This window comes from Cornus florida, unplaced genomic scaffold (genome assembly GCF_030987335.1).
Source record: "Cornus florida cultivar Cherokee Brave unplaced genomic scaffold, ASM3098733v1 CherokeeBrave_3.0.0_Hap2_Chr10, whole genome shotgun sequence".
In the NCBI taxonomy this organism is placed as follows: Eukaryota; Viridiplantae; Streptophyta; class Magnoliopsida; order Cornales; family Cornaceae; genus Cornus; species Cornus florida.
This window is the reverse complement of record NW_026775580.1, coordinates 116,203,335-116,227,591: the sequence shown is the minus strand read 5'-3', so window position 1 is coordinate 116,227,591 and position 24,257 is coordinate 116,203,335. Positions and strand designations below refer to the sequence as shown.

Below are 24,257 nucleotides of genomic sequence, written 5' to 3'. Positions count from 1 at the left end.
ATGGCCAAGTTATCCCACCAAAACAATTCTAATACTACTAATAATATTACTGCAATGAAGCCCAAAGTGAAGGTGAAACGAACCAGGAAAACTGTCCCGAGAGACTCACCACCTCAACGTAGCTCTATTTATCGAGGGGTCACAAGGTCCATATTTATATATGCATGGAATTAACCAGAGTCATTCATATTTCTAAATGTATCAAATTAAGTTTAAATAAGTTTATTTATTTTGTTTAATTATTTGTGATTAATTACTTCAGGCATCGATGGACGGGCAGATATGAAGCTCATTTATGGGACAAGAACTGCTGGAATGAATCACAAAACAAGAAAGGAAGACAAGGTCTTTCATTTCATGCTTATATATATGTTCAAAAATATTGTTTTATGTCCATCTCTTCATCAATTTTTTTATATTTTGATTATATACTGACTTTTCTTCCCTGTTTGCAACAACTGTCTTGGTTGTGGCGGTTTGTTGGTTGGAACCTTAACCAAATGCAGTCTATCTTGGTATGTTCGAATTAATTTCATCATCATCACCTATATATATATATATATATATATATATATATTACCTGCAGAGTATACGCACATTCAAATTTTAAATTAAGTACGTATATACGTATAACCTTTTAATTAAATGGTTCTGATCATTAATTTGCATGGTGGTTCTTCAGGTGCCTATGATGATGAAGAAGCCGCTGCACATGCATACGATTTGGCAGCACTCAAATATTGGGGTCCAGAAACAATTCTTAACTTTCCGGTACTTAAATTCATCTCACTCACAGTAATTAATTAATTAATTAATGCTTTTGACTTGTTTTGTTCATGATCATCAATTAATGATGGAACTAATTAATTTACATGCTTTTATATATAGTTATCAACGTATCAAAAGGAACTGCAAGAAATGGAGGGTCGCTCAAGAGAAGAATATATCGGATCATTGAGAAGGTAATTAAATTCACCCATCTATACATATGACAGGAACAATATATATATAAGAAAAGTTAAAAACATATGTTGAATTGAGGTTCACTTGATATATATTAATGACACTGCAGGAAAAGCAGTGGTTTTTCTCGAGGAGTTTCAAAATACAGAGGAGTTGCAAGGTACGTATCATATATTTACATGTTATTTATTTTAATGACTTGTTTCTTTTTATTCAATATGCTGTTAGTTCTTACTTAATTTTGATAATCCATCCTTCATATTTTGAGTGCGATTTTAACAAAATGGAAGATTTCCACATGTAATTTAATCAAGAACAGTATTCATTTACCAACCGAATCATGATCCAATTCTAGCAAATTAATTAGGATCTTAATATTTAAATTTGTAATTTAGCCGATCATTGCAAGACCTCATCTATATTTGAAGACGTACATAGAATGTGTTTTCTTAAAGCATTTTCATTTTGTGTTGATATATCATGAGCAGGCACCATCACAATGGAAGATGGGAAGCTCGCATCGGCAGAGTTTTTGGAAACAAATATCTATATCTTGGTACATATGGTACGTACAAATCTCTATTTCATTTTCAAACACCTTCTCTTTAATATTAATATGATGTAAATTACATTTTAAAACTCATTCCACTTGTCTGAGTCAATAACTTGTGTAACTTGTTTCCTATAAAGCCAAAACAATAATGGATAATTTAATTAAGCATGGTACATAAATAAAAATATCTGCATGAAGATCAGTCACAATCCACTAAATTGGGAAGACTCCACCTACTTCTACCATAATAATGGATAACCTTTTAAACGTGCCTTCATTTTTTTTATTTTTATTTTATTTTTTAATTTAAAACTCATTTTTTCCCCAAATTATCCCTAAATCATAATCTCTTTCAATTTCTGCAGCTACTCAAGAGGAGGCTGCAACCGCATATGATATGGCAGCTATTGAATACAGAGGTCTTAATGCTGTCACAAACTTCGACCTATGTCGTTACATAAAATGGCTAAAACCTAATGACAACGACAATATTGATCAGCAGCCTTATAATGATGATGTTGATGCTACATTGATTCAAAAAATTGATGACGAATCTGCTGGATCTAGCTTCATCCACCACCAAGAGCCTCCAAATACAGTTGATGCCATCGTAACTCACCGGCCACGCTCAGCCACTGCAACTTCAGCACTTGGACTTTTACTTCAGTCATCAAAATTCAAGGAAATGATGGAGATGACTTCAGCTGTTGAGTGCCCATGCCCATCCACACCACCGGACTCTGACCCACCACAATGCAGCTTCCCTGATGATATACAAACATATTTTGAGTCTCAGGACTTTAGTAGTAGTAGCTATGGTGAAGGAGATGATATATTCACCCAACTCAACTACTTCATGCAACCATTGTGACTTTATTACTTCCTTACTCTTTCTCTCTCTTTCTATCATCATTTTACAAAATTATTTTCCAGGTGCTTCAAGAAGACAAACAGTGCCGAAAAAGGACTGATTAATAATTTCTTTGGGGGAGTGATGTCCACTTTTGATCAATCAAGGGAAGAGACTTACTGTCTACCAGTTGGCTCTTTTTTTTTTTTTTTTTTTTTTTTTTTTTTGTAGATATGAAATAAAAACAAATATTGGCATCTGTTAATTATTTTGTTTTCAACGTTCGAACAATAAATTTCTCTTTCTTGATTGACTTTTTTAAATACAAGCATGGGCACATTAATTTATAGTTTTTACTTCTCATCTACTTAAAATCAATTTTCTGCAATTCATGAAACTTGTTGATCTGTGTGGTTTGGTTCTAATTATATTTAATTTGCAGCTTTTGAATACAAATCTATGCCAATTGACAATAGGATCTTATCACTGAAATAAATTCAGCAAAAGTTCTGATATTGCTAAAACATTAAACATCAATTTAGTTGGTATTTTTAATACCTTTACATAGCACAACTTAAATACAAATAACAAATTTTTACCGCTATTTTAGGACACCATGTTAAGGCATTTGGTTGGTGATAGCCTTAGTGGGCAATCCATACTGCAGAAAAACAAAATCCTCACTCTCACCTACTCATTTAAGGGGAAAAATGACTAGTTAGGTAAATCAATTAAGTGTTTTTTGGTAAGTGTAAATCAATTTAGTTAATCCGGAAAATAATTTTTGATTGGGGCTAAAATCAAAAAGTAAAACGAAATCACACATCTCAAGTTTATATTTTATTATTATTATTATTATTTTTTATTTTTTTTTTTTAAAGTAAAAGAATTATTTTGATTGTGATATATGAAACATACAAACCTGCTGGGGGAGCCCTACAAAATCATGAAACATGAAGCCCAAAAAATACACATGAAAGCCCAAGCCCAAAAGATAGACCAAGTGTTGGGGAGATTACAGTGACAGTGAAGCTGAAATTGTTAGGAGGAATGAGGGAACATGTTGAAGGAAGATTTTTGTGTTTCTTCAGGTGAGCAAGATTTGTATTATATCCCAGTGGTTGACAAACCGAGAGAGACAAAGATGTTGCAAGCTTAACTTAAGGCTAATTGTGGATTAATTTAAATTCAGAAATTATCAATTCTAAATGTTTATTGCTTCTTTCTTAATGCTAAACTTTGATTTTTTATTTCTTTTGATTAATATTGTATATTTATGCTTTGACACAACCAAAATAAATAAATATTTTGTAATGCCATTACAAATCCAAAGGTAAAATTTTGTTATAATAATATATATATATTTATATATTTATACATATGGGACTTGGATTCTCTAAGTTAAATATTCTCTAAGCTATCCTAAACATTTAAAATTTATCTACTGCTTAAATTACGTCAACTAATCTAAAGAAAGTTTAAATTTGAAAACTGCACCGTTTTGAGAGATAATAAAAATTTACCAAAGTTTAAAAACTACACCATTTTGAATTAAGAAAAATTCACCATATTTTAACATCGTTTAATATTGTTATCTCTCTCACATCTTTTCAAAAAAAAGATCTTCCCTCTCTCTCCTCTTGCTCATTCCCACGAATATGTAGATGGGATATTGAACGAGTTAGGAAAATAAAACCAAAAACCCTATATATAGAAAACACGTACTTAGAATATGGTGAATTTTCCTTAATTCAAAAGGGTGCAGTTTTAAAATTTTGGTAAATTTTTCTTATATCAAAACTACTGGTAGTAAATAAATTTTAAATGTCACTTATAAACATGTAGCGGATTTAACTTAGTATAAGTTGGAGAATATTTAATTTAGATGATTCAAATTTGTATGAGCAAACATCAATCTTTTCCTCTATCTTAATTTACTGATTCATGAAAAGTGGTAAGTTTTTCAAAGATTCTTAATAACAATAATAATAAGGCAACATTCATATTATATAGAATTTTTTTGGTTTCCCTTTATAGAAAAAGCTGTGGGTTTGGATTACTTGGGTGATAAGGTAAAATCTTATATGGAAGGTTAAATTAAAAAGGTAACAGATATGCCATTTTCTTACCATTTTCAATTCTAAGAAACTAATTTACCATTATGGTGTGTGTGAGTTTTTCTCCCTCATTCTCTATAAATTCACACACCCAAATTGTAATCAATCCGCACAAATACTACTCCCTTCCTCTTCTCTTGTGAGTAAAATTTCTCTTTTTTTTTTCTCTTGTATAATGGTTTTTATGTTTTTAATATTATTGATCTTTTTTAGTAAAGAAGGTAATATTTTTATTTTGGATGAACATGAAATCCAATGATATGATCACTTTTTTTTTTTTTTTTTAAGACTAATTACTTTTTATTTGTGTTGCATGAAGGGTCCTTTGCCTGAAAAAGCTTGGTAAACTATGGCGGAATGTGTTTTGACTTGTGATGGTAGCCTTAAGGAGCATTTGAAGAATGCTATAGTATCTCATCCAGAGAAAATACTCCAACTGACATCTTGGTACCGTTATTATGATTATTATTTTTTCTTTTGTATCTATGTTAAATTAAATGACGACTATGACCCCAATTTGTTAACTCTTTTCCAAAGTCCATTCGCCCTCACAAAATAAGAAGCTTCAATTTTTTGTTTTTATCTGGAACGTTCTCTCGTCCCCACCCGATTCCTCTCTTGTCGACGCGCCATCCCCTTTTCTCTCTCTTAACCTCCACCCACAACCGATCCCGTTCTCTCTCCATCTCCACCTCCACCTCCACCTCCACCTCCACGGCCGTTACCCTTTCTCTCACTCTCTCCCTCTCTCTATATCCGCCGGCACTGCCCCATCTCTCGCCGCCGGCGATGTTCAAGCCAAGGGTTCAAACTTTTTTTTCTTTAGTTGGTATTCACACTCTCCACCAGGCTCACTCCTACTACCTCTCTTTGACATTTTGGCCAAGGGTTCAAACTTTCTTTCTTCATCATATTTTACAAATTGTATATAAATTTTGATTCTTAGTGTGCGTCTGTGTGTATAATAATTTGTATGGGTTGCTGGATCGGGTGATGAGAGAGTGCCGCAAACCACCACTTCACCGCCATTAAAGTAGGAACCAACTCCTTCAAACTCCTCATCGTTTGAACCGACCCACCACCGGCGAATCCTTGCCAGTCATTTTCGGCCACGACATCCTTGCCTCCGCTTCCATCTCCGCCGCCTCCCAACTCCCCGCCATCAATGCCCTCTCCAAATTCTAACAAATCGTTCGCTCCCAACGCATATCCCCAACCCAAATCCGCCACCCTTTCCCGCAACCTCTATGATATTCCACTCCTTCACGATCTCACTGCATATACGTGTCTATAGGGAGTGATAGAACAGAACAAAATGGGGTCTTTTCAATTTGAAAAGTGAGAGAGAATAATAACCTTACAATTGGTGGAATGGAAAAATAGACAATTTGCGTAGGGTGGTGGTGTTGTAATAAAGCTCAATCTGAACCAGTGTAATAAGCTCAAACCTCAGGGTGTGAGTGTAATTCACCCATATTTTTATGATTGCTTAATTCTTCGGATTAGGAAAAATTGGACCATACCTTAATCTACGTTTATGAATTCATTTAGTCTTTGCAAGTTGTATACCATGCTTCCATTAGTGTATGGTAATTTAAATGAAGGCCTTATCACTAAAAATTTCTTTAAAAATAATTGTACTAATTGATCAACAAGTCTGTCTGGTAATTATATATCAATCCAATGATAGTTGTTTACTTTAGAGCTTCTTTGTATTCCAGGATGCAAAGCCAAGGAAAAGTGATCTTAAAAAATGCTGAAATCTTAAACCATTTGATATCTATTTTCAAAGCTGATGGAGAGAAGCTCATCAATGGCCAGTCTGGACTTGTCTTCGAATGCATTCAGGTAACCAGGTTTCTTTAAGTTGTGACTTTTAAGGGGTATTATTATTTGTATTTGTTGCGACTTTTAAGGTGTATTTATTATTTGTATTATCATGAATTACAGGAAGCGATAGCAATAGCTCCTCGAATTGCACTTGCTGTCCGGCGAAGGCCTGGTTTCACAGAATATATATGTTTGGATCTAAATGCACTCACTATTGAAGAAATGAGCGTGCCCCAATATCTGCAGTTCAAGGAAAAACTCGTCGATGGATGGTAATTTGAATTTTGAAGCTCATCATAATACTTCATTTTCTTTATTTCTGCTATTAGTATTTATTAGAGTTTTGATATTTACTAACAATAAAGTTCTCTTACCCTTTGTTAACTTAAATTAGTGTCACTGATTCTTGCAGTAGCAATGGCACCTTTGAGTTTGAATTGGACTTTGAACCATTCAATGCATCGATTCCTCACCCAAAGCTTTCAAAATCTATTGGACATGGTGTGGAGAATCTTAACCGTCACCTATCTGCAAAAATGTTCCACGACAAAGATATGAAGCAGCAACTGCTTGATTTTCTTCGGCTTCATAACTACAAGGGCAAGGTAAATTTTGATGGTTGAGTAATCTTTTTATTTCCCATACACTGTAAAGTTTTGTGATTGTTATATCTAAAATGAATGTTATACTTTGATGTTATTGTGCAGTCACTCATGGTGAATGACAGAATTCAGAACTTGAACCAACTTCAATCTGTTGTTAGAGAGGCAGTGGATTATCTGTCTACTTTGCCTTTGGATGCCCCATTTTCTGATTTTGAAGATAGGTTCCAAGTGACTGGTTTGGAAAGGGGTTGGGGTGATACTGCTGAATCAGTGTCTGACATGCTTAATCTGCTCTTACAACTCCTCGAGGCTCCTGACCATTGTGCCTGCGAGAAATTTCTCGGGACAGTCCCTATGGTTTTCAATGTAGTTATTCTCTCTCCCCATGGTTACTTTGCTCAAGACAATGTCTTGGGCTATCCTGATACTGGTGGCCAGGTATGTTAAAATATTTATGATCAAAAAGTTTTGTCCGTTGCGTTGTTGTTTGAGCCTCTCTAAATTTGTTAACCTTCTTATCTCTAAATTTGCCTCACAGGTTGTTTACATTTTGGACAGGTTGTTTACATTTTGGATCAAGTTCCTGCCATGGAACGCGAGATGCTTAAACGGCTGAAAAAGCAAGGACTTAATGATATCATCCCTCGAATTATCATTGTTAGTATTGAAGTTTTCTTTATCATTCAGGTTTGTGATCCATTTGTTTTAGTGCTAATGCTTGATATTCTGTCATAGGTCACCCGCCTTCTGCCAGATGCAGTTGGCACCACGTGCAATCAACGCATTGAGAAAGTCTATGGAACAGAGCATTCATACATTCTGCGAGTTCCCTTTAGAACTGAGGAGGGAATTCTTCGCAAGTGGATCTCGCGTTTTGAAGTGTGGCCATATATGGAGACTTTCACTGAGGTGAACATAAATAAGTTTAGCAATATTTGTTTTACCATTTTCTCTATCTTTCACATTCAGTTATTCATTTCTTGATTAAATTTATTCTGAATTATGTTTCCAATTTCCTTAGGATGTTGCAAATGAAATTCTTGGAGAGTTGCAGACAAAGCCGGACTTGATCATTGGCAACTACAGTGAGGGTAACCTTGTTGCCACCTTACTAGCTCACAAGTTTGGGTCAATCCAGGTACAATATGTTCTTTTTTTATTCAATCATTTTCTTCCTCTCAAGGATCAATCTAGCTGCATTTCTTACCTAGCTTCATTTTGCAACCATGTGGACCAAATATGTGTTACTTATGTGAGCATTCAACCTTTTTTGCAGAGTACCATTGCTCATGCTTTGGAGAAAACTAAGTATCCAAATTCTGACCTATATTGGAAGAAATTTGAGGAGAAGTATCATTTCTCGTCCCAGTTTACTGCTGATCTCATTGCAATGAATCATACTGATTTCATTATCACTAGCACTTTCCAGGAGATTGCTGGAAGGTACCATTAATTCTTGTTAATCAGCTAGTTATGTGTATAATTAATTTGTTTTTCAATTATTTATTTTAAAATGACAGCCCCCAAACTATTATTTGTATGTTTCCAGTAAGAACTCTTATGGACAGTATGAAAGTCATACAGCCTTTACCATGCCTGGATTGTACCGAGTTGTCCATGGGATTGATGCGTTCGACCCCAAATTCAACATTGTTGCACCAGGGGCTGATATGTCCCTCTACTTCTCTTACTCAGAGAAGAGTAGACGACTGACTAACTTCCACCCTGAAATTGAAGAGCTTCTATTTAGTGCTGTTGAAAATGAAGAACATTTGTAAGTTTCTTTCTCTTTGCTATGTCAATGTCCCATTTGTCCTGTTGACTAAATGATCACTGATACATTAATGATGTTGGTGTATGCAGATGTGTGTTGAAAGACAGGAGCAAGCCCATTCTATTCACAATGGCAAGGCTGGATCGTGTGAAGAACTTGACAGGACTTGTTGAGATGTATGGTAAGAGTGCTCGGCTTAGGGAGTTGGTGAACCTGGTTGTGGTAGGTGGAGATCGTAGGAAGGAATCCAAGGACTTGGAAGAGCAAGCAGAGATGAAGAAGATGTATGAGCTCATAGACACCTACAAGCTGAATGGTCAGCTCAGGTGGATTTCTTCCCAGATGAACCGGGAGAGGAATGGTGAACTGTACCGATACATTGCAGACAAGAGAGGAGCTTTTGTGCAGCCTGCTTTCTATGAGGCTTTCGGTCTGACAGTGGTTGAGTCCATGACCTGTGGCTTACCAACATTTGCTACATTACATGGCGGTCCAGCTGAGATAATTGTGCACGGAAAGTCTGGCTTCCACATTGATCCATACCATGGTGATGAGGTTGCTCAAGTGCTTGTTAATTTCTTTGAAAAGTGCAGGGATGACCCAACTCATTGGGAATCCATTTCGGCTGGAGGCCTTACACGCATTCTTGAGAAGTAAGTATATATGCCATCCTTTATTTGTTGATGAATTTTGTTAAATATATCTGTTTCTTTTATATAATCTCAGTAGTAAGTATTTTTTCTTTTTCCTGATTACTTATACATCTCTGTTTTTATAGGTTTACATGGCAAATTTACTCTGAGAGGGTGATGAATTTGGCTGGGGTTTATGGATTTTGGAAGCATGTGTCTAAAAAAGATCAACGTGAGATTGAGAAACGACGCTACATTGAAATGTTTCATGCCCTGATGTACCGTAAGTCGGTAAGCCCCGTCAGCCCGTGACCTACTAATTTTATTTTAGAGAATTTCTTGGAACTTTATGTTAAATTACTGAATTTTAATTTCAGGCCGAGTCTGTTCCGTTAGCAGTTGATGAGTAGATCAAAGGAAGAACCATTATCACGGGATCTTATTGGACGGCATCAATTTTCCTTTTCATTTTTTCTTTTTGAAACAGTTGTTTTGAATAGACCAATAGGTAGTCAGTTATTGGTAGTGAATTTGGTTTACATGGATGGTTTTATCCCTTTTTATCTTAGTAGATAAAATTGATGAATGTAAAACATCTGCTATTTCCGTGGTAATAAATATCTAAGTTCTAAGTTTATATGTTTTGATGGTTCTTGTAGATTGAATATGACTTATATATACTTATATTCACACACATACACAAATCTATCACTCCATTTAAGAAATAATTTATCTTGTACCTAACATAAAAATCTATCACTCCACCCAATGAGGGAAATTAAAAAATAATCTATATATTATCAAATGTTGGTTGAGAAATATAGGGAATCTTGTATCTGGACTTTAATTATTTGAGGCCATTAAATTTGGCTCCCTTATTAAAGGAGATAAAGAGGAAAGCTGATGATAGGATCAGCAAAATAGAGCTGGGAAAGGAAGTTACTGTCAGTAACAGTCTTGACATGAACAAGAAATTAGATATCTCAAATCAGAAAGAATTAGAGAAACAATATGAGGAAAAGGAAATAATGTGGAGAGCGTATTTGCGCCTTAAAGAACTATGTAGAGATATATATTTGCTAATATTATTCTGTTTTGTTTTCTTAACTATGTAGATTTTGACATTTGAGTCTTGAGTAGTCTCACCTATACAAGGTTATAGCAAATGAGCTTCTTTTTTTTTGATCCTATGTAGCCTTCTTGAATTTTGATACATATATAGTATGGTCCCATGGCAGTTGCCCGATGAGTTGATTGACACTGCACACAAATACTATGCTGATACTGCACTTCCAAAACTGGTCAGTTCCTTAATAGAAATCAACGTTTTCATTTCCCCTGAGGTTTTTTAAAGACTATGTTTGATTACTGCAACTTCAACTTTAATTAGGTGGCAGATTTTGGCTCCCTTGAACTTTCACCAGTTGATGGAAGGACATTGACAGATTTTATGCATACCAGGGGTTTGCAAATGTGTTCCTTGGGGTTCGTGGTAAATGCTATAAATCATTACTTTTATTTCAAATTCTTCTGCTTCATGAGTGCTTCTACTGCAGCCACTGCATTATTAAGTCTTTAGTAATTTCCTTTCTTTAGTAGTTTATGCTCTTCAATACTTTAAAAAAAGAAGAAGAAAGAAGGGGGAAAAAACTAGATGGAGATGGTAGTCAAGTGCACCGGTTATGAACGGAGATGGTAGTCGAATTCACTAGTCATGAATTGAATTAATTTCTAATGGAGAAAGGAATGCCATTTGAACGTGATCAATTACATTACAGTAGTACTGTTTTGAGGATGAAATGTTATTTAAAATTATGATGAACTTTATGCGAGTTATTTATTTGCTATTCACCATATAATGAATCCAATAATTATTTGGACCCATATTCCTTATTGAATTTTGAAGGCACTCTTAAAACTAGTGTCAGTATCTGGCCCTTACCATCTAATGACAGTGGGGGCATATAGTCTTTTGGCTGTAGTGCTCTACCACACGGGATTTCAATCAGGTATGCGCTTTATAATACCGGGACTGGTTCCATGCTGGTATGTGGTGCCAGTTTTGTCTAAAAATATTAATTGATTTCCATTGATAATTGTCGTATGTTTGACATCCTAATCCATGCTATGTGCATCCAAATCTTGATGGGATGACCTTAGTGCAGCCAAAGCAGTCTTGAAGGTGAACACATGTATATAAAGATAGGAAGGTGTCTGGTCAATTTTATGAGCATATTCAAATGATTGTCGACAGTCATTGACATTTAGAAGATCATATAAGTTAAAAAATAAAAAAAGTACGGGGTTCAGAACTTTTAAAAGATATTGTAGCACATAGTTTGTTTTCTTCTTTTGCCTGACTTAAATTTCTTGTTAGTTTTTTGAAAAATTGATTCTTTGACTAATATCGTTGCCCATCCCACCATGCCTGGCTTGATCCATCTCCCCAGTTTGTGACCGAGGAATGCACCTAGAGCAGCAACACAAGGAATTTAGGGCTGGAATATAAGAACAACCATTGAATTTAATTTTATATTAGAGGAATAAAATATTTTTTAATTGTATATGAGAGGAATAGGATATATATATTTTTGACTGTTTTTTCATGCCACACCTATAGGCGTAGGATGCGAGTAAACATGAGTTTGTTTACTGATTGCATATTGCAAATACATGAGCTCTCAGAAATGCAAAGAATTCATTGCGCACCTCCATGGCCACTTCTTCTGTCTTTTATATTATATTGTGATAATATGCATTTACATGTAAGATATTAATTAGACTAATTTGCAATGCTTATAATTTGTGTTTGATATTTTGTGGAAGACAAATAAATCAGAAGTGCACAAATTGGACAAAGACATTAGAGGCTAAGGCATTTAAAAGCATAAGCCTAAATCTTTATGAGCATATTCAAATGATTGTTGACAGTCATTGACATTTAGAAGATCATAATAAGTTAAAAAAAGTATGAGGGTTCAGAACTTTTAAAAGATATTGTAGCGCATAGTTTGCTCTCTTCTTTTGCCTTACTTAAAATTCTTTTTAGTTTTTGGAAAAATTGATTCTTTGACTAATGCCGTTGCCCATCCCACCATGCCTGGTTTGATCCATCTCCCCAGTTTGTGACCTAGGAATGCACCTAGAGCAGCAACACAAGGAATTTAGGGCTGGAATATAAGAACAAAGAATGAATTTAATTTTATATTAGAGGAATAAAATATTTTTAATTGTATATGAGAGGAATAGAATATATGTATTTTTGACTGGTTTTTCATGCCACACCTATAGGCACAGGATGCGAGTAATCATGAGGTTGTTTTCTGATTGCATATTGCAAATACACGAGCACTCAGAAATGCAAAGAATTCATTATGCACCTCCATGGCCACTTCCTCTGTCTATTATATTATATTGTGATAATATGCATTTCCATTTAAGATATTAATTAGTCTAATTTGCAATGCTTATAATTTGTGTTTGATTTGTGGAAGACAAATAAATCAGAAGTGCACAAATTGGACAAAGACATTAGAGGCTAAAACATTTAAAAGCAAAAGCCTAAATCTTTAATTTACAATTTCGAGTTAACATTAAGGTTTTTTTTGTTTTTTTTTTAATTATAAAAAACACCAGCATTCTCATTCTAAATCAACTTCATTTTTACTCAATTTCAAGTGTCAACTTGAAAATATTAATATATAAGACATCTATGACCATATGATTGCTGTTTCACATGTGATTTAGCATGATCACACTGTTGTTGATTACTTGATCAGGCTACTATATATCAGCAAAAAACATTGGATATCAATGAAAGAGAGCTTGGACTTGATCATCCGGATACAATGAAAAGTTGTGGGGATCTAGCTGTTTTCTACTATTGACTCCAACACACTGAGTTGGCCTTGAAGTATGTTATCTAGTATTCTGAATTGAAAGTTGTTCTCCACAGCTTTTGCATGGTAGTTGTTGTCCTTTTTGTTTGCCGTTGTTTTCTATCATAAAAAGGGCTAGCACACTGCATTGCATTCTTTCATGCAGATATTTATATTTATGTGATGCAGTTAAAGCTCATCTCTGTTTTATTAATTTTTTTTTTTTTCTTCTTATGGTAAGTCTTCGCTTCATATCTCTCAAACAATACATTTAGGAATATGAACCTGACATTAGATTCACTCTCATCCAATGGGTCGTCGGGTCATAAGCGGGTTGCAACGGGTCATTGGGTCGTAAGCGGGTCACAACGCGACCCCGGCACCAAATTCGGGCCACAATATCACACAATTGGCTGCAAATGGGTTTTCTCTGTTAAACTTAGATCTGATGGCTCCTTAGATCGATATAAAGCTCGTTTGGTCGCTCTCGGGAATTGGCAAGAGTATGGGATTAATTATGAAGAGACTTTTGCTCCTGTGGCAAAAATGACAACTGTTCGTACAGTGCCTTATTATATAAAGGAAGTCTCTCGAAGGGAAAGGCAGACAAGTTTTCTCCCGAAATTCTCTTTGTTCTCTTTGTCTCGTCACTTTGAGTCCAAGGCTCTGGAACAGCAGGAATGTAATGTCTGTGTCAATATATATATATATATATGTGCATATGTGTATATATTTGTGTGTGTGGTGTAATTTAAAACAAAAAGAAAAAGGGAAAAGAAAAAGGAAATTGGGTAGGACCCACATGCACTTAAAATGGTCATGAGACCACTTTTTGTTCTAATTTTTTTTTATTTTTCCCGTAAGCTTCTCTCTCATTCCAGAAGCTCTCTGTTTTTATTTTTTATTTTTTTGGTTTCAAGCTTCAAGGCTTGATTACTCCCTCATCTCTTAGTATTTTTAAGTGCCGTTTGAGGCAAAACGAAGCCCACGACGAGCTCTACGCATCCATACCATCAATTTCAGTTTTTGTTCACCCTTTGGATTTCGAAATTCAAGACCTACTTTTAAGGGTTTTGTGCAAATTTGAGGTAGGGGCTCTTTATCCACAAGTTTCTTGCTCCTATGTGAATTACATCTTCTAATTTGATGCTAGACATGTTTACTTATGCTAGTTGTAGTTTAAAGAAATTATAGCATGTGTATGTGGTTATGTGAGAACTTGTTTTAAATGTTTTATGTGAAAATTCTTACTTATGTGATGATTTATATATGTTCGTTGTGCTAGATGCATTGTTGTACAAGAGCATGTTAGAATCCCTTGAGAAATTCTTGCGAAATTATGTCTTGCTTACTTAAATAGAGTTGAATGTGAAATGATGATTAAATTCATGGTATTGATGCACTCATGCACTTACATTAGGCATGAAACGGGAAGAATGAGTTTGAAATGAAAAATGAGATTTTGGGAAAAATGATTTGATGAAACGGTTTTGAAAAAAACCCGGTCGCCGTGGGGGTACCAAAGGGCCGGAGTGTTAATATAGCCTAGAGGGGACTAGAGAGTCGCCCTAGCGTGGTTGAGCTAGCTGGGCCCTATAATGACGCCGCGGGGGTACCAAGGGTCATGGACACTAGCCAATCCTCCTCTCGTGTCGCTGCGGGGTCACCAAAGGGCGGGTTATATTAACAGTTTGAAAGTGATGTTTGAGAACAGAAAATGGGGAGTGACATTGGCATGCATTTGCATTTCATGGCATCGTGTGGGTTGTACTTGAGTTTAGTTGGAATGTTGTATTATTTCCCGACATTGTATGATCCTCATTTCCTATTGGCCTATTCTTTGTATGGATTCACGGGGACACAAGAAAAGTGTCTTAAGCGTCACCTACTGAGCATATTTGCTCACCCTACTATTTATATTATTTTTTTCAGGTCTTGGAAATGAACTGGTGGACGACAATCCACCTCAAGCTTGAAAGTTGTTAGAAGGTTGTTTGCTATTTTGTATTTTGACCGTTCTATGTATATTCGTAGTTGTGGAAATGTAACTAAGTTAGTATTCATGGCCTTGTAACTTAAGAACGAACTTATCTTTTGTTTGATGTAAATGAAACTAATGGAATTATGGTATATGTTTCCATGTAATTGTATCATGTAACGTTGTAAGACAGGGACTTTAAATATTAATCTTGTATTTTGGGACTGTAATTATGATAATTTAGATTAATTGGTGTGTGGATGTTCCACCATGAGAGGAACTATGTTGAGGTATAATGAACGGATGAATGGGATGCTGGATGATATTATTTGTTTTGTGTTTTGGGACAGGTTGTTGAAGGCCCATTTTTTGGGGAGGTTATGTCCAATTTTTTTTAAATTTTGGCATCAGCTAGGGTCGTTACAAGGAAGCTGCACACAGTGATACTCCAAAACCAGATGCTTCTATCTCCAGTGAAGGTCACTTAAGGTAATTTATTTGTTGTGTCATTTGTGTGTTCTTTTTCCTTTTTACTGGTAAAAAATTATGCTTACACTTAATCCAAAAGTCCTGTGTAGATAGCTTGTAGTCAAACTATTATTGACGGATTCCTGAATTCTTGAGTAAGTGAATATAGTTACTCTTTAGATAGTTTATAGTTCTCAGAACATGGTTCCTCTAAGACGGGCATGCTGATGCAAAATCCAGCTTAATACATGATTATCATGTCAAATTTCTTGTTAGTGGGTTTCTTTTCGTTGTTATGTTTATGCTTTTAATATCATAATTTTTTATTGTGTTCCCTAAATTCTGGATTATATGGTGTAGATTACTAAGTTATATCTACAAGAACCTTAATAAAATAAACCAAATTAAATAGACTTTCCTTTGAAGTGGTTTTGATACATTTGCCCCTCATGTTGGCCATCAGTTGCCATACCAATACCATTGGATATTTTTTAAAATATATAGCATATATCTTGAGTTCATTTGAATTGCATGTCATATATTAATTATTATAGCATAACTTTCTTTTCCTTCCTGGACCAGTGTTTCAGATCTATTGGATCACATAACACCAGATGCAGATATGACAACAAGAGACGCCCAAAAGAAGCAAGCTTGTGCGAAGGTCACAAAATCATGGCTGTTCCCAGTTTTATTCTCTCATCTCACTTGCTTTTATTACTAAAATATCCTGATTAAAGTTCCTCCCTATTCATATAGGTTAAAGGAAAACCAGGACAAAGCTGGGAAATGGTCACAGATGAATACCAGAAGGATGAAATACAGAAGACTCTAGTGATAAAGAGAATAAATCTGAACTAGAGAACAAAACTGGATCCCAGTTTGCGGAATCGATGGAAAAGAAGCCTGATTTGCTTCTAGCAGATACGATGGTATTGAACCAAAATGATGATCTGGCACGGGATGACACCTCCAATGAAGGATGGCAAGAAACTTTCCCCAAAGGTCACTCACCTACAGGTCGTAAGACTTCTAGTTCAAGGAGGCCAAGCCTCGCAAAGCTTTATGAATATCTCCCAATCATCAAGGTCCCGAGGTAAGCCCAGTAATTTCACATCCCCAAAAACAATTTCAAACGAGTCTGCTGCTTCAACTGGGCCTGCTCCTATTCCAAAAAAGTTTTAATAGTACAAGCTTCAGTCAAAAATTAAATAACCCTTCAAGCCCAGCAATTGGGACAGAGAAATCTGCCAACCCCAAGTCAGCCTCAGCTAGCCCCGCTTCAACTGATCAAGTTGCCAAGTCTACTCCAATTATAAGTTAAGCGTTCAGGCAGCTGGAAAACTTTTTTCCTACAAAAAAGTTGCTTTAGCTCCACCTGGTACCATTGTGAAGGCAGTAGCAGAACAGTTGCCAAAGGAAAACCATCCAAATGACCAAAGTCCTTAGGTTACCAATGAGACGGTAGTTGCAGAAGCAACTCAAGGTGACCACATGACAGCAGTGAAGGATGCGGAACAAGAAAAACTTCTTAAATCAATTGAAGAGAAACAACTTCTGGTTTCTGATGAGGAAATTAAAAAGAACGTCAATAAGAAACAGGTTACAGAAAGAGGGGGGGGGGGGGGGGGGGGGGGGGGTGGTGTGTTTGACGGAATCCTCGAAGGGAGTACTGAGTGCAGCTGCTAAAGACACAGAAGTGGAAGCTGAGACAGTTGCAGAAGTAGCACAGAAGAAAACTCTGTAGCTGTGGCTGATTTGGGAGTTGCAGAAATTGATTCTTCCAAGGATTTGAAGTCTATTGCTTTCAAAAGCGCAGTTCTGTAAACAGAAGTTGACAAATGCCCCGCAGCTTCCTCTGATTTGGAACCTCTTGCTGTTCCAATGGAAAATACAACTCTCTTGCTGGAAAAAGATGCCTCCATTCTGGAAGAGAAAAAGGCAAAGGAAGATGAAAGTTCACATGATGTCCCTAATAATAATGGAATTGCGAGTCCTTTGCCAACTGAAGCTGAAAAACAAGGTAGTGGAAGTGCTTGTCCTTTGTCAACGGAAGCAGAAAAGCAAAGTGATGCAGAAACTGGAAGTGAAAACACCAAGAAACTTTCTGCAGCTGCAGCTGCGCCTCCACCTCCCTTCAATCCATCCATAATTCCAGTTTTTGCCTCTGATCCATTGTCAGGAATTTAGGAGCATGGAGGAATATTACCACTACCAGTTAATATTCCGCCAATGCTTACAGTAAACCCTGTTCGTAGGTCTCCTCGTCATTCAGCTATAGCAAGGATTCCATATGGTTCATGGCTGTCAGGTGGTTACAGATCTGGAAATCGTGTTCCTAGTAACAAGACTTCTTTTCACATTCATAACAGTAGGCATTACCATCGAGAGTCTTGAGGATAACAGACTCGTATAAGAAAGAAATCTACATAACAGTAGAAGATGCTGTTGAGTAGTAGTTCGTTAGTAAATTAGATTCTCTCTGCTTGAGTTTTTTTTGTTGTACTTTTCAGGCATTACCTCTTGGATGATGCTTGTGAATGGAAATAGAAGGTCTGAAGGTCTGCTACTACCCGACTTTCATTTTTTTTTTTTTTTTTTTTTTTCTTCTTGTTTGTAGCCAAATGTTGATGTAATATCCAGATTTTACATTTTTGTCAATTTGGATAATCTAATAAATAAAGAAAGGTAATTTTGATGCGTATGGTTGCAACCTTATATAATACATACAAGATGGATTACAAACAAGGAAGTAAACTTTGTAGCTGTTGCTGTTAACAATAAAATAGGCTACAAAATGAAAATGTTTAAACTCCAAAAGGGATAAAGCAAAAATGAGTTTTGAACTTGATATTGAATTTCCTCATTAAATTGAAATAGTTCCTGGTTCTGACCAGACTGAAGCAGAGCATTGATTAACTGATATGCTTTGTCAATTTATAATTCATGGAAATTGAATTGCTTCCCAAATTTTTAAATGTAACCAGAAAACATTCATCATATGAGTGTAAATAGTAATCTAACTAATTTTGGTGTACATAAACTGCTTTCATGGTGTTGAATGACAAAGTCTATACAAAGTGACAAAAAGCAAGTTTGTTGTATGGGGGCAAATTACAAAGGTTTGAATGGTTCCCAGACTATCGAAACCTGCTCTCCCTTTGTTAAATATGAACTTATTCAAACATGATCAAACAAGTTGAGTTTAAATTCAAATCAGATATTGCTAGCTATATATTTTAACTCTTAAATGTCTTTCCAATTAGCCCATATCACCCACTGATCCAAGAGAGAATTTTACCACTTGCATGCCTCTTGGAATATGAACGCTCACCAAATGCTTGTGTAAAATTGTTGGAGCAGTATATTTTAGCCTGCATATGGTCATGTTTAATCTGCATGTCTGGTTTCTTCAGGCTGCTGCCAGCTATCATGCTATAGCAATCGCTCTCTCTTTGATGGAAGCATACTCTCCTTGAGTGTGTTCAGCATGAACAAACCACTCTACAGATTAGCAAGCCAAGCTTGGATCAGATGATCTACATACACAGGTAAGATAAAGTTCCACCTTTAGTAATTGAGCCTCACATTTGGCCCTTGTCCCTCAACTTTATATGTAAGCTTCTGCAGCGGCTTGAGTACTTTGAGTCCAAGGCTCTGCTGGAACAGCAGGAAGCTGCACACAATGGTACTCCTAAACCAGATGCTTCTATCTCCAGTGAAGGTCACTTAAGGTAATTTATTTGTTGGGTTATTTGTGTGTTCTATTCTTTTTCCTTTTCACTGGTAAAAAATAATGCTTACTTTGCATATGCTATAATGCTTGCACTAGTGAAACTGCAACAGCACAGCAGTTGAGGAAAAGCCAACTAAGTGTTGGGGAGATTACAGTGACAGTGAAGCTGAAATTGTTGAGGAATGAGGATACATGTTGAAGGAAGATTTTTGTGTTTCTTCAGGTAAACAAGATTTGTATTATATCCCAGTGGTTGACCAACCGAGAAAGACAAAGAAGTTGCAAGCTTAACTTAAGGCTAATTGTGGAATAATATAAATTCAGAAATTATCAATTCTAAATGTGTATTGCTTCCTTCTTAATGCTAAACTTTGATTTTTTATTTCTTTTGATTAATATTGTATATTTATGCTTTGCCACAACCAAAATAAAAAAATATTTTGTAATGTCATTACAAATCCATAGGTAAAATTTTGTTATTATATATATATATATATATATATATATATATATATATATATATATATAAGCATACATCAATCTCTTCTTCTATCTTTACCTCTGATCATGAAAAATGGTAAGTTTCTTAGAGATTCTGCAATCTTCCATAATAATAAGGCAACATTCATATTATATAGAAATTTTTGGTTTCCCTCTATAGAAAAAGCAGGTCGGTTTGGATTTCTTGGGTGCTTATGGAAGGTTAAATGAAAAAGGTAACTGATGTGCCAATTTCTTACTATTTTCAATTGTAAAACCTAATTTACCATTATGGTGTGTGAGAGTTTTTATCCCTTCTCCTCTATAAATTCACACACGCCAATTGCATTCAATCCGCACTACTACTCTCTTTCTTCTTCTTCTATACACATCTCTCCTCTTGTGAGTAAGATTTCTCCTTTTCCTTTTCTCTTGTGTATAATGGTTTTTGAGTTATTACTATTATTATTATTATTATTATTATTATTATTATTTTAATAAGTAAGGTATTGATTTTTTATTTATTTATTTTGGATGAACATGAAATCCAATGATGATCACTTTTATTTTTCTATGTTTTGTTTTTGATAACTAATTACTGTTTGTGTTGCATGGAAGGTCTTTTATCTGGAAAAGCTTGGTAAGCTATGGCCGAGTGTGTTTTGACTTGTGGTCGTAGCCTTAAGGAGCGTTTGGAGAACGCTATAGTATCTCATCCAGAGAAAATACTCCAACTGACATCTTGGTACTATTATTATTATTATTATTTCTGATGTGATATTTTTATGATTGCTTAATTCTTCTGATTAGGAAAAATTGGACCATAATCCTGTAACGTTTATAAAATCATTTAGTTTTTGGAAGTAGTATACTCACTATACTTCCATTAGTGTATAGTAATTTAAATGAAGTACTTATCACTAAAAATTTCTTTAAAAATCATTGTACTAATTGATACTGGTAATTATATATCAATCCAATGATAGTTGTTTACTTGAGAGCTTCTTTGTATTCCAGGATGCAAAGCCAAGGAAAAGTGATCTTAAAAAACGCTGAAATCTTAAACCATTTGATATCTATTTACAAAGTTGATGGAGAGGAGCTCATCAACGGCTTGGAATCAATTCAGGTAACCTGGTTTCTAATACTAGAAAAAAAAATTAATTTTTATTTCTTAAGTTGATTTTTAAGGTGTATTATTATTTGTTTTATCATGAATTACAGGAAGCTATAGTGATAGCTCCTCGGATTGCACTTGCTATCCGGCAAAGGCCTGGTTTCACAGAATATATATGTCTGGATCTAAATGCACTCACTATTGAAGAAATGAGCGTGCCCCAATATCTGCAGTTCAAGGAAAAACTCGTCGATGGATGGTAATTTGAATTTTAAAACTCATCATAATACTTTATTTTCTTTATTTCTGCTATTAGTATAGATCAGGTTTTTGATCTACACTAACAATAAAGTTCCCTTACCCTTTGTAAACATAAATTAGTGTCACTGATTCTTGCAGTAGCAATGGCACCTTTGAGTTTGAATTGGACTTTGAACCATTCAATGCATCGATTCCTCACCCAAAGCTTTCAAAATCTATTGGACATGGTGTGGAGAATCTTAATCGTCACCTATCTGCAAAAATGTTCCATGACAATGATATGAAGCAGCAACTGCTTGATTTTCTTCGGCTTCATAACTACAAGGGCAAGGTAAATTTTGATGGTTGACCTAATAATTTATGAATAAGCTTTTGTTTTTTCCCATACACTGTAAATGAATGTTATACTTTGATGTTATTGTGCAGTCACTCATGGTGAATGATAGAATTCAGAACTTGAACCAACTTCAATCTGTTGTCAGAGAGGCAGTGGATTATCTGTCTACTCTGCCTTTGGATACCCCATTTTCTGATTTTGAAGATAGGTTTCAAGTGATTGGTTTGGAAAGGGGTTGGGGTGATACTGCTGAATCAGTGTCTGACATGCTTAATCTGCTCTTACAACTCCTGGAGGCTCCTGACCATTGTGCTGTCGAGAAATTTCTCGGGACAGTCCCTATGGTTTTCAATGTTGTTATTCTCTCACCCCATGGTTACTTTGCTCAAGACAATGTCTTGGGCTATCCTGATACTGGTGGCCAGGTATGTTAAAATATTGATGATCAAAAAGTTTTGTCCCTTACTTTGCTGTTTGAGCCTCTCTAAATTTGTTAACTTTACAGGTTGTTTACATTTTGGATCAAGTTCCCGCCATGGAACGCGAGATGCTTAAACGGATGAAAAAGCAAGGACTTAATGATATCATCCCTCAAATTATCATTGTTAGTATTGAAGTTTTCTTTATCATTCAGGTTTGTGATCCATTTGTTTTAGTGCTAATGCTTGATATTCTGTCATAGGTCACTCGCCTTCTGCCAGATGCAGTTGGCACCACGTGCAATCAACGTATTGAGAAAGTCCATGGAACAGAGCATTCATACATTCTGCGAGTTCCCTTTAGAACTGAGGAGGGAATTCTTCGCAAGTGGATCTCGCGTTTTGAAGTGTGGCCATATATGGAGACTTTCACTGAGGTGAACTTAAATAAGTTTAACAATATTTGTTTTACCATTTTCTCTTTATCTTTCAAATTCAGTTATTCATTTCTTGATTAAATTTATTCTGAATTATGTTTCCAATTTCCTTAGGATGTTGCAAATGAAATTCTTGGAGAGTTGCAGACAAAGCCGGACTTGATCATTGGCAACTACAGTGAGGGTAACCTTGTTGCCACCTTGCTAGCTCACAAGTTTGGGTCAATCCAGGTACATTATGTTCTTTTTTATTCAATCATTTTCTTCCTCTCAAGGATCAATCTATCTGCATTTCTTACCTAGCTTCATTTTGCAACCATGTGGACCAAATATGTGTTACTTATGTGAGCATTCGACCTTTTTTTGCAGAGTACCATTGCTCATGCTTTGGAGAAAACTAAGTATCCAAATTCTGACCTATATTGGAAGAAATTTGAGGAGAAGTATCATTTCTCCTCCCAGTTTACTGCTGATCTCATTGCAATGAATCATACTGATTTCATTATCACTAGCACTTTCCAGGAGATTGCTGGAAGGTACCGTTAATTCTTGTTAATCAGCTAATTATGTGTATAATTAATTTGTTTTTCAATTATTTATTTTAAAATGACAGCCCCTAAACTATTATTTGTATCTTTCCAGTAAGAACTCTTATGGACAGTATGAAAGTCATACAGCCTTTACCATGCCTGGGTTGTACCGAGTTGTCCATGGGATTGATGTGTTCGACCCCAAATTCAACATTGTTGCACCAGGGGCTGATATGTCCCTCTACTTCTCTTACTCAGAGAAGAGTAGAAGACTGACTAATTTCCACCCTGAAATTGAAGAGCTTCTATTTAGTGCTGTTGAAAATGAAGAACATTTGTAAGTTTCTTTCTCTTTGCTATGTCAATGCTCCATTTGTCCTGTTGACTGAATGATCACTGATACATTAATGGTGTTGGTGTATGCAGATGTGTGCTGAAAGACAGGAGCAAGCCCATTCTATTCACAATGGCAAGGCTGGATCGCGTGAAGAACTTGACAGGACTTGTTGAGATGTATGGTAAGAGTGCTCGGCTTAGGGAGTTGGTGAACCTGGTTGTGGTAGGTGGAGATCGTAGGAAGGAATCCAAGGACTTGGAAGAGCAAGCAGAGATGAAGAAGATGTATGAGCTCATAGACACCTACAAGTTGAATGGTCAGTTCAGATGGATTTCTTCCCAGATGAACCGGGAGAGGAATGGTGAACTGTACAGATACATTGCAGACAAGAGAGGAGCTTTTGTGCAGCCTGCTTTCTATGAGGCTTTCGGTCTGACAGTGGTGGAGTCCATGACCTGTGGCTTACCAACATTTGCTACATTGCATGGCGGTCCAGCTGAGATAATTGTGCACGGAAAGTCTGGCTTCCACATTGATCCATACCATGGTGATGAGGTTGCTCAAGTGCTTGTTAGTTTCTTTGAAAAGTGCAGGGATGACCCCACTCATTGGGAAGCCATTTCAGCTGGAGGCCTTAAGCGCATTCTTGAGAAGTAAGTTTATATGCCATCCTTGATTTGTTGATGAATTTTGTTAAATATATCTGTTTCTTTTATATAGTCTCAGTAAGTATTTTTTCTTTTTCCTGATTACTACTTGTACATCTCTGTTTTTATAGATTTACATGGCAAATTTACTCTGAGAGGGTGATGAATTTGGCTGGGGTTTATGGATTTTGGAAGTATGTGTCCAAAAAAGATGAACGTGAGATTGAGAAACGTCGCTACATCGAAATGTTTCATGCCCTGATGTACCGTAAGTCGGTAAGCCCCTTCAGCCCATGACCTACTAATTT

The 24,257-nt window shown here is 35.7% G+C and overlaps 3 protein-coding genes and 1 long non-coding RNA gene across 5 annotated transcripts; all 4 read left to right on the top strand.

The window, feature by feature from the left end:
- On the top strand, window positions 1-2,387 carry LOC132278454 (AP2-like ethylene-responsive transcription factor At1g16060). Its single transcript, XM_059780239.1, has 8 exons — window positions 1-146; window positions 263-345; window positions 507-515; window positions 683-771; window positions 889-962; window positions 1,073-1,123; window positions 1,452-1,528; window positions 1,882-2,387. Exons 1-8 carry the CDS (start codon window positions 1-3, stop codon window positions 2,385-2,387), a joined length of 1,035 nt encoding a protein of 344 aa, XP_059636222.1.
- Window positions 2,388-4,647: 2,260 nt separating this feature from the next.
- LOC132278113 (sucrose synthase-like) lies at window positions 4,648-9,956 on the top strand. 2 transcript variants are annotated; one of them, XM_059779933.1, is made up of 13 exons: window positions 4,648-4,930; window positions 6,205-6,331; window positions 6,434-6,585; window positions 6,726-6,918; window positions 7,021-7,356; window positions 7,477-7,575; window positions 7,654-7,827; window positions 7,940-8,056; window positions 8,195-8,361; window positions 8,468-8,692; window positions 8,782-9,345; window positions 9,471-9,615; window positions 9,702-9,956. In XM_059779933.1, the coding sequence occupies exons 1-13, from the start codon at window positions 4,833-4,835 to the stop codon at window positions 9,732-9,734; spliced, it is 2,430 nt and encodes an 809-aa protein (XP_059635916.1). In that variant the 5' UTR covers window positions 4,648-4,832; the 3' UTR covers window positions 9,735-9,956. The 2 variants fall into 2 exon arrangements, with proteins under 2 accessions (XP_059635916.1, XP_059635915.1); XM_059779932.1 differs by having other exon boundaries at window positions 4,648-6,331.
- A 3,949-nt stretch (window positions 9,957-13,905) lies between these two features.
- Window positions 13,906-17,257, top strand: LOC132278102 (uncharacterized). The gene is made up of 4 exons (XR_009471046.1): window positions 13,906-14,290; window positions 15,135-15,669; window positions 16,231-16,312; window positions 16,408-17,257. It is a non-coding gene; the product is annotated as an uncharacterized LOC132278102 (long non-coding RNA).
- A 3,132-nt stretch (window positions 17,258-20,389) lies between these two features.
- LOC132278092 (sucrose synthase-like) lies at window positions 20,390-23,959 on the top strand. The gene is made up of 11 exons (XM_059779917.1): window positions 20,390-20,609; window positions 20,882-20,993; window positions 21,089-21,240; window positions 21,381-21,573; window positions 21,669-22,004; window positions 22,085-22,183; window positions 22,262-22,435; window positions 22,550-22,666; window positions 22,805-22,971; window positions 23,078-23,302; window positions 23,392-23,959. The coding sequence occupies exons 1-11, from the start codon at window positions 20,512-20,514 to the stop codon at window positions 23,957-23,959; spliced, it is 2,241 nt and encodes a 746-aa protein (XP_059635900.1). The 5' UTR covers window positions 20,390-20,511.
- The last annotated feature ends 298 nt before the right edge of the window (window positions 23,960-24,257 follow it).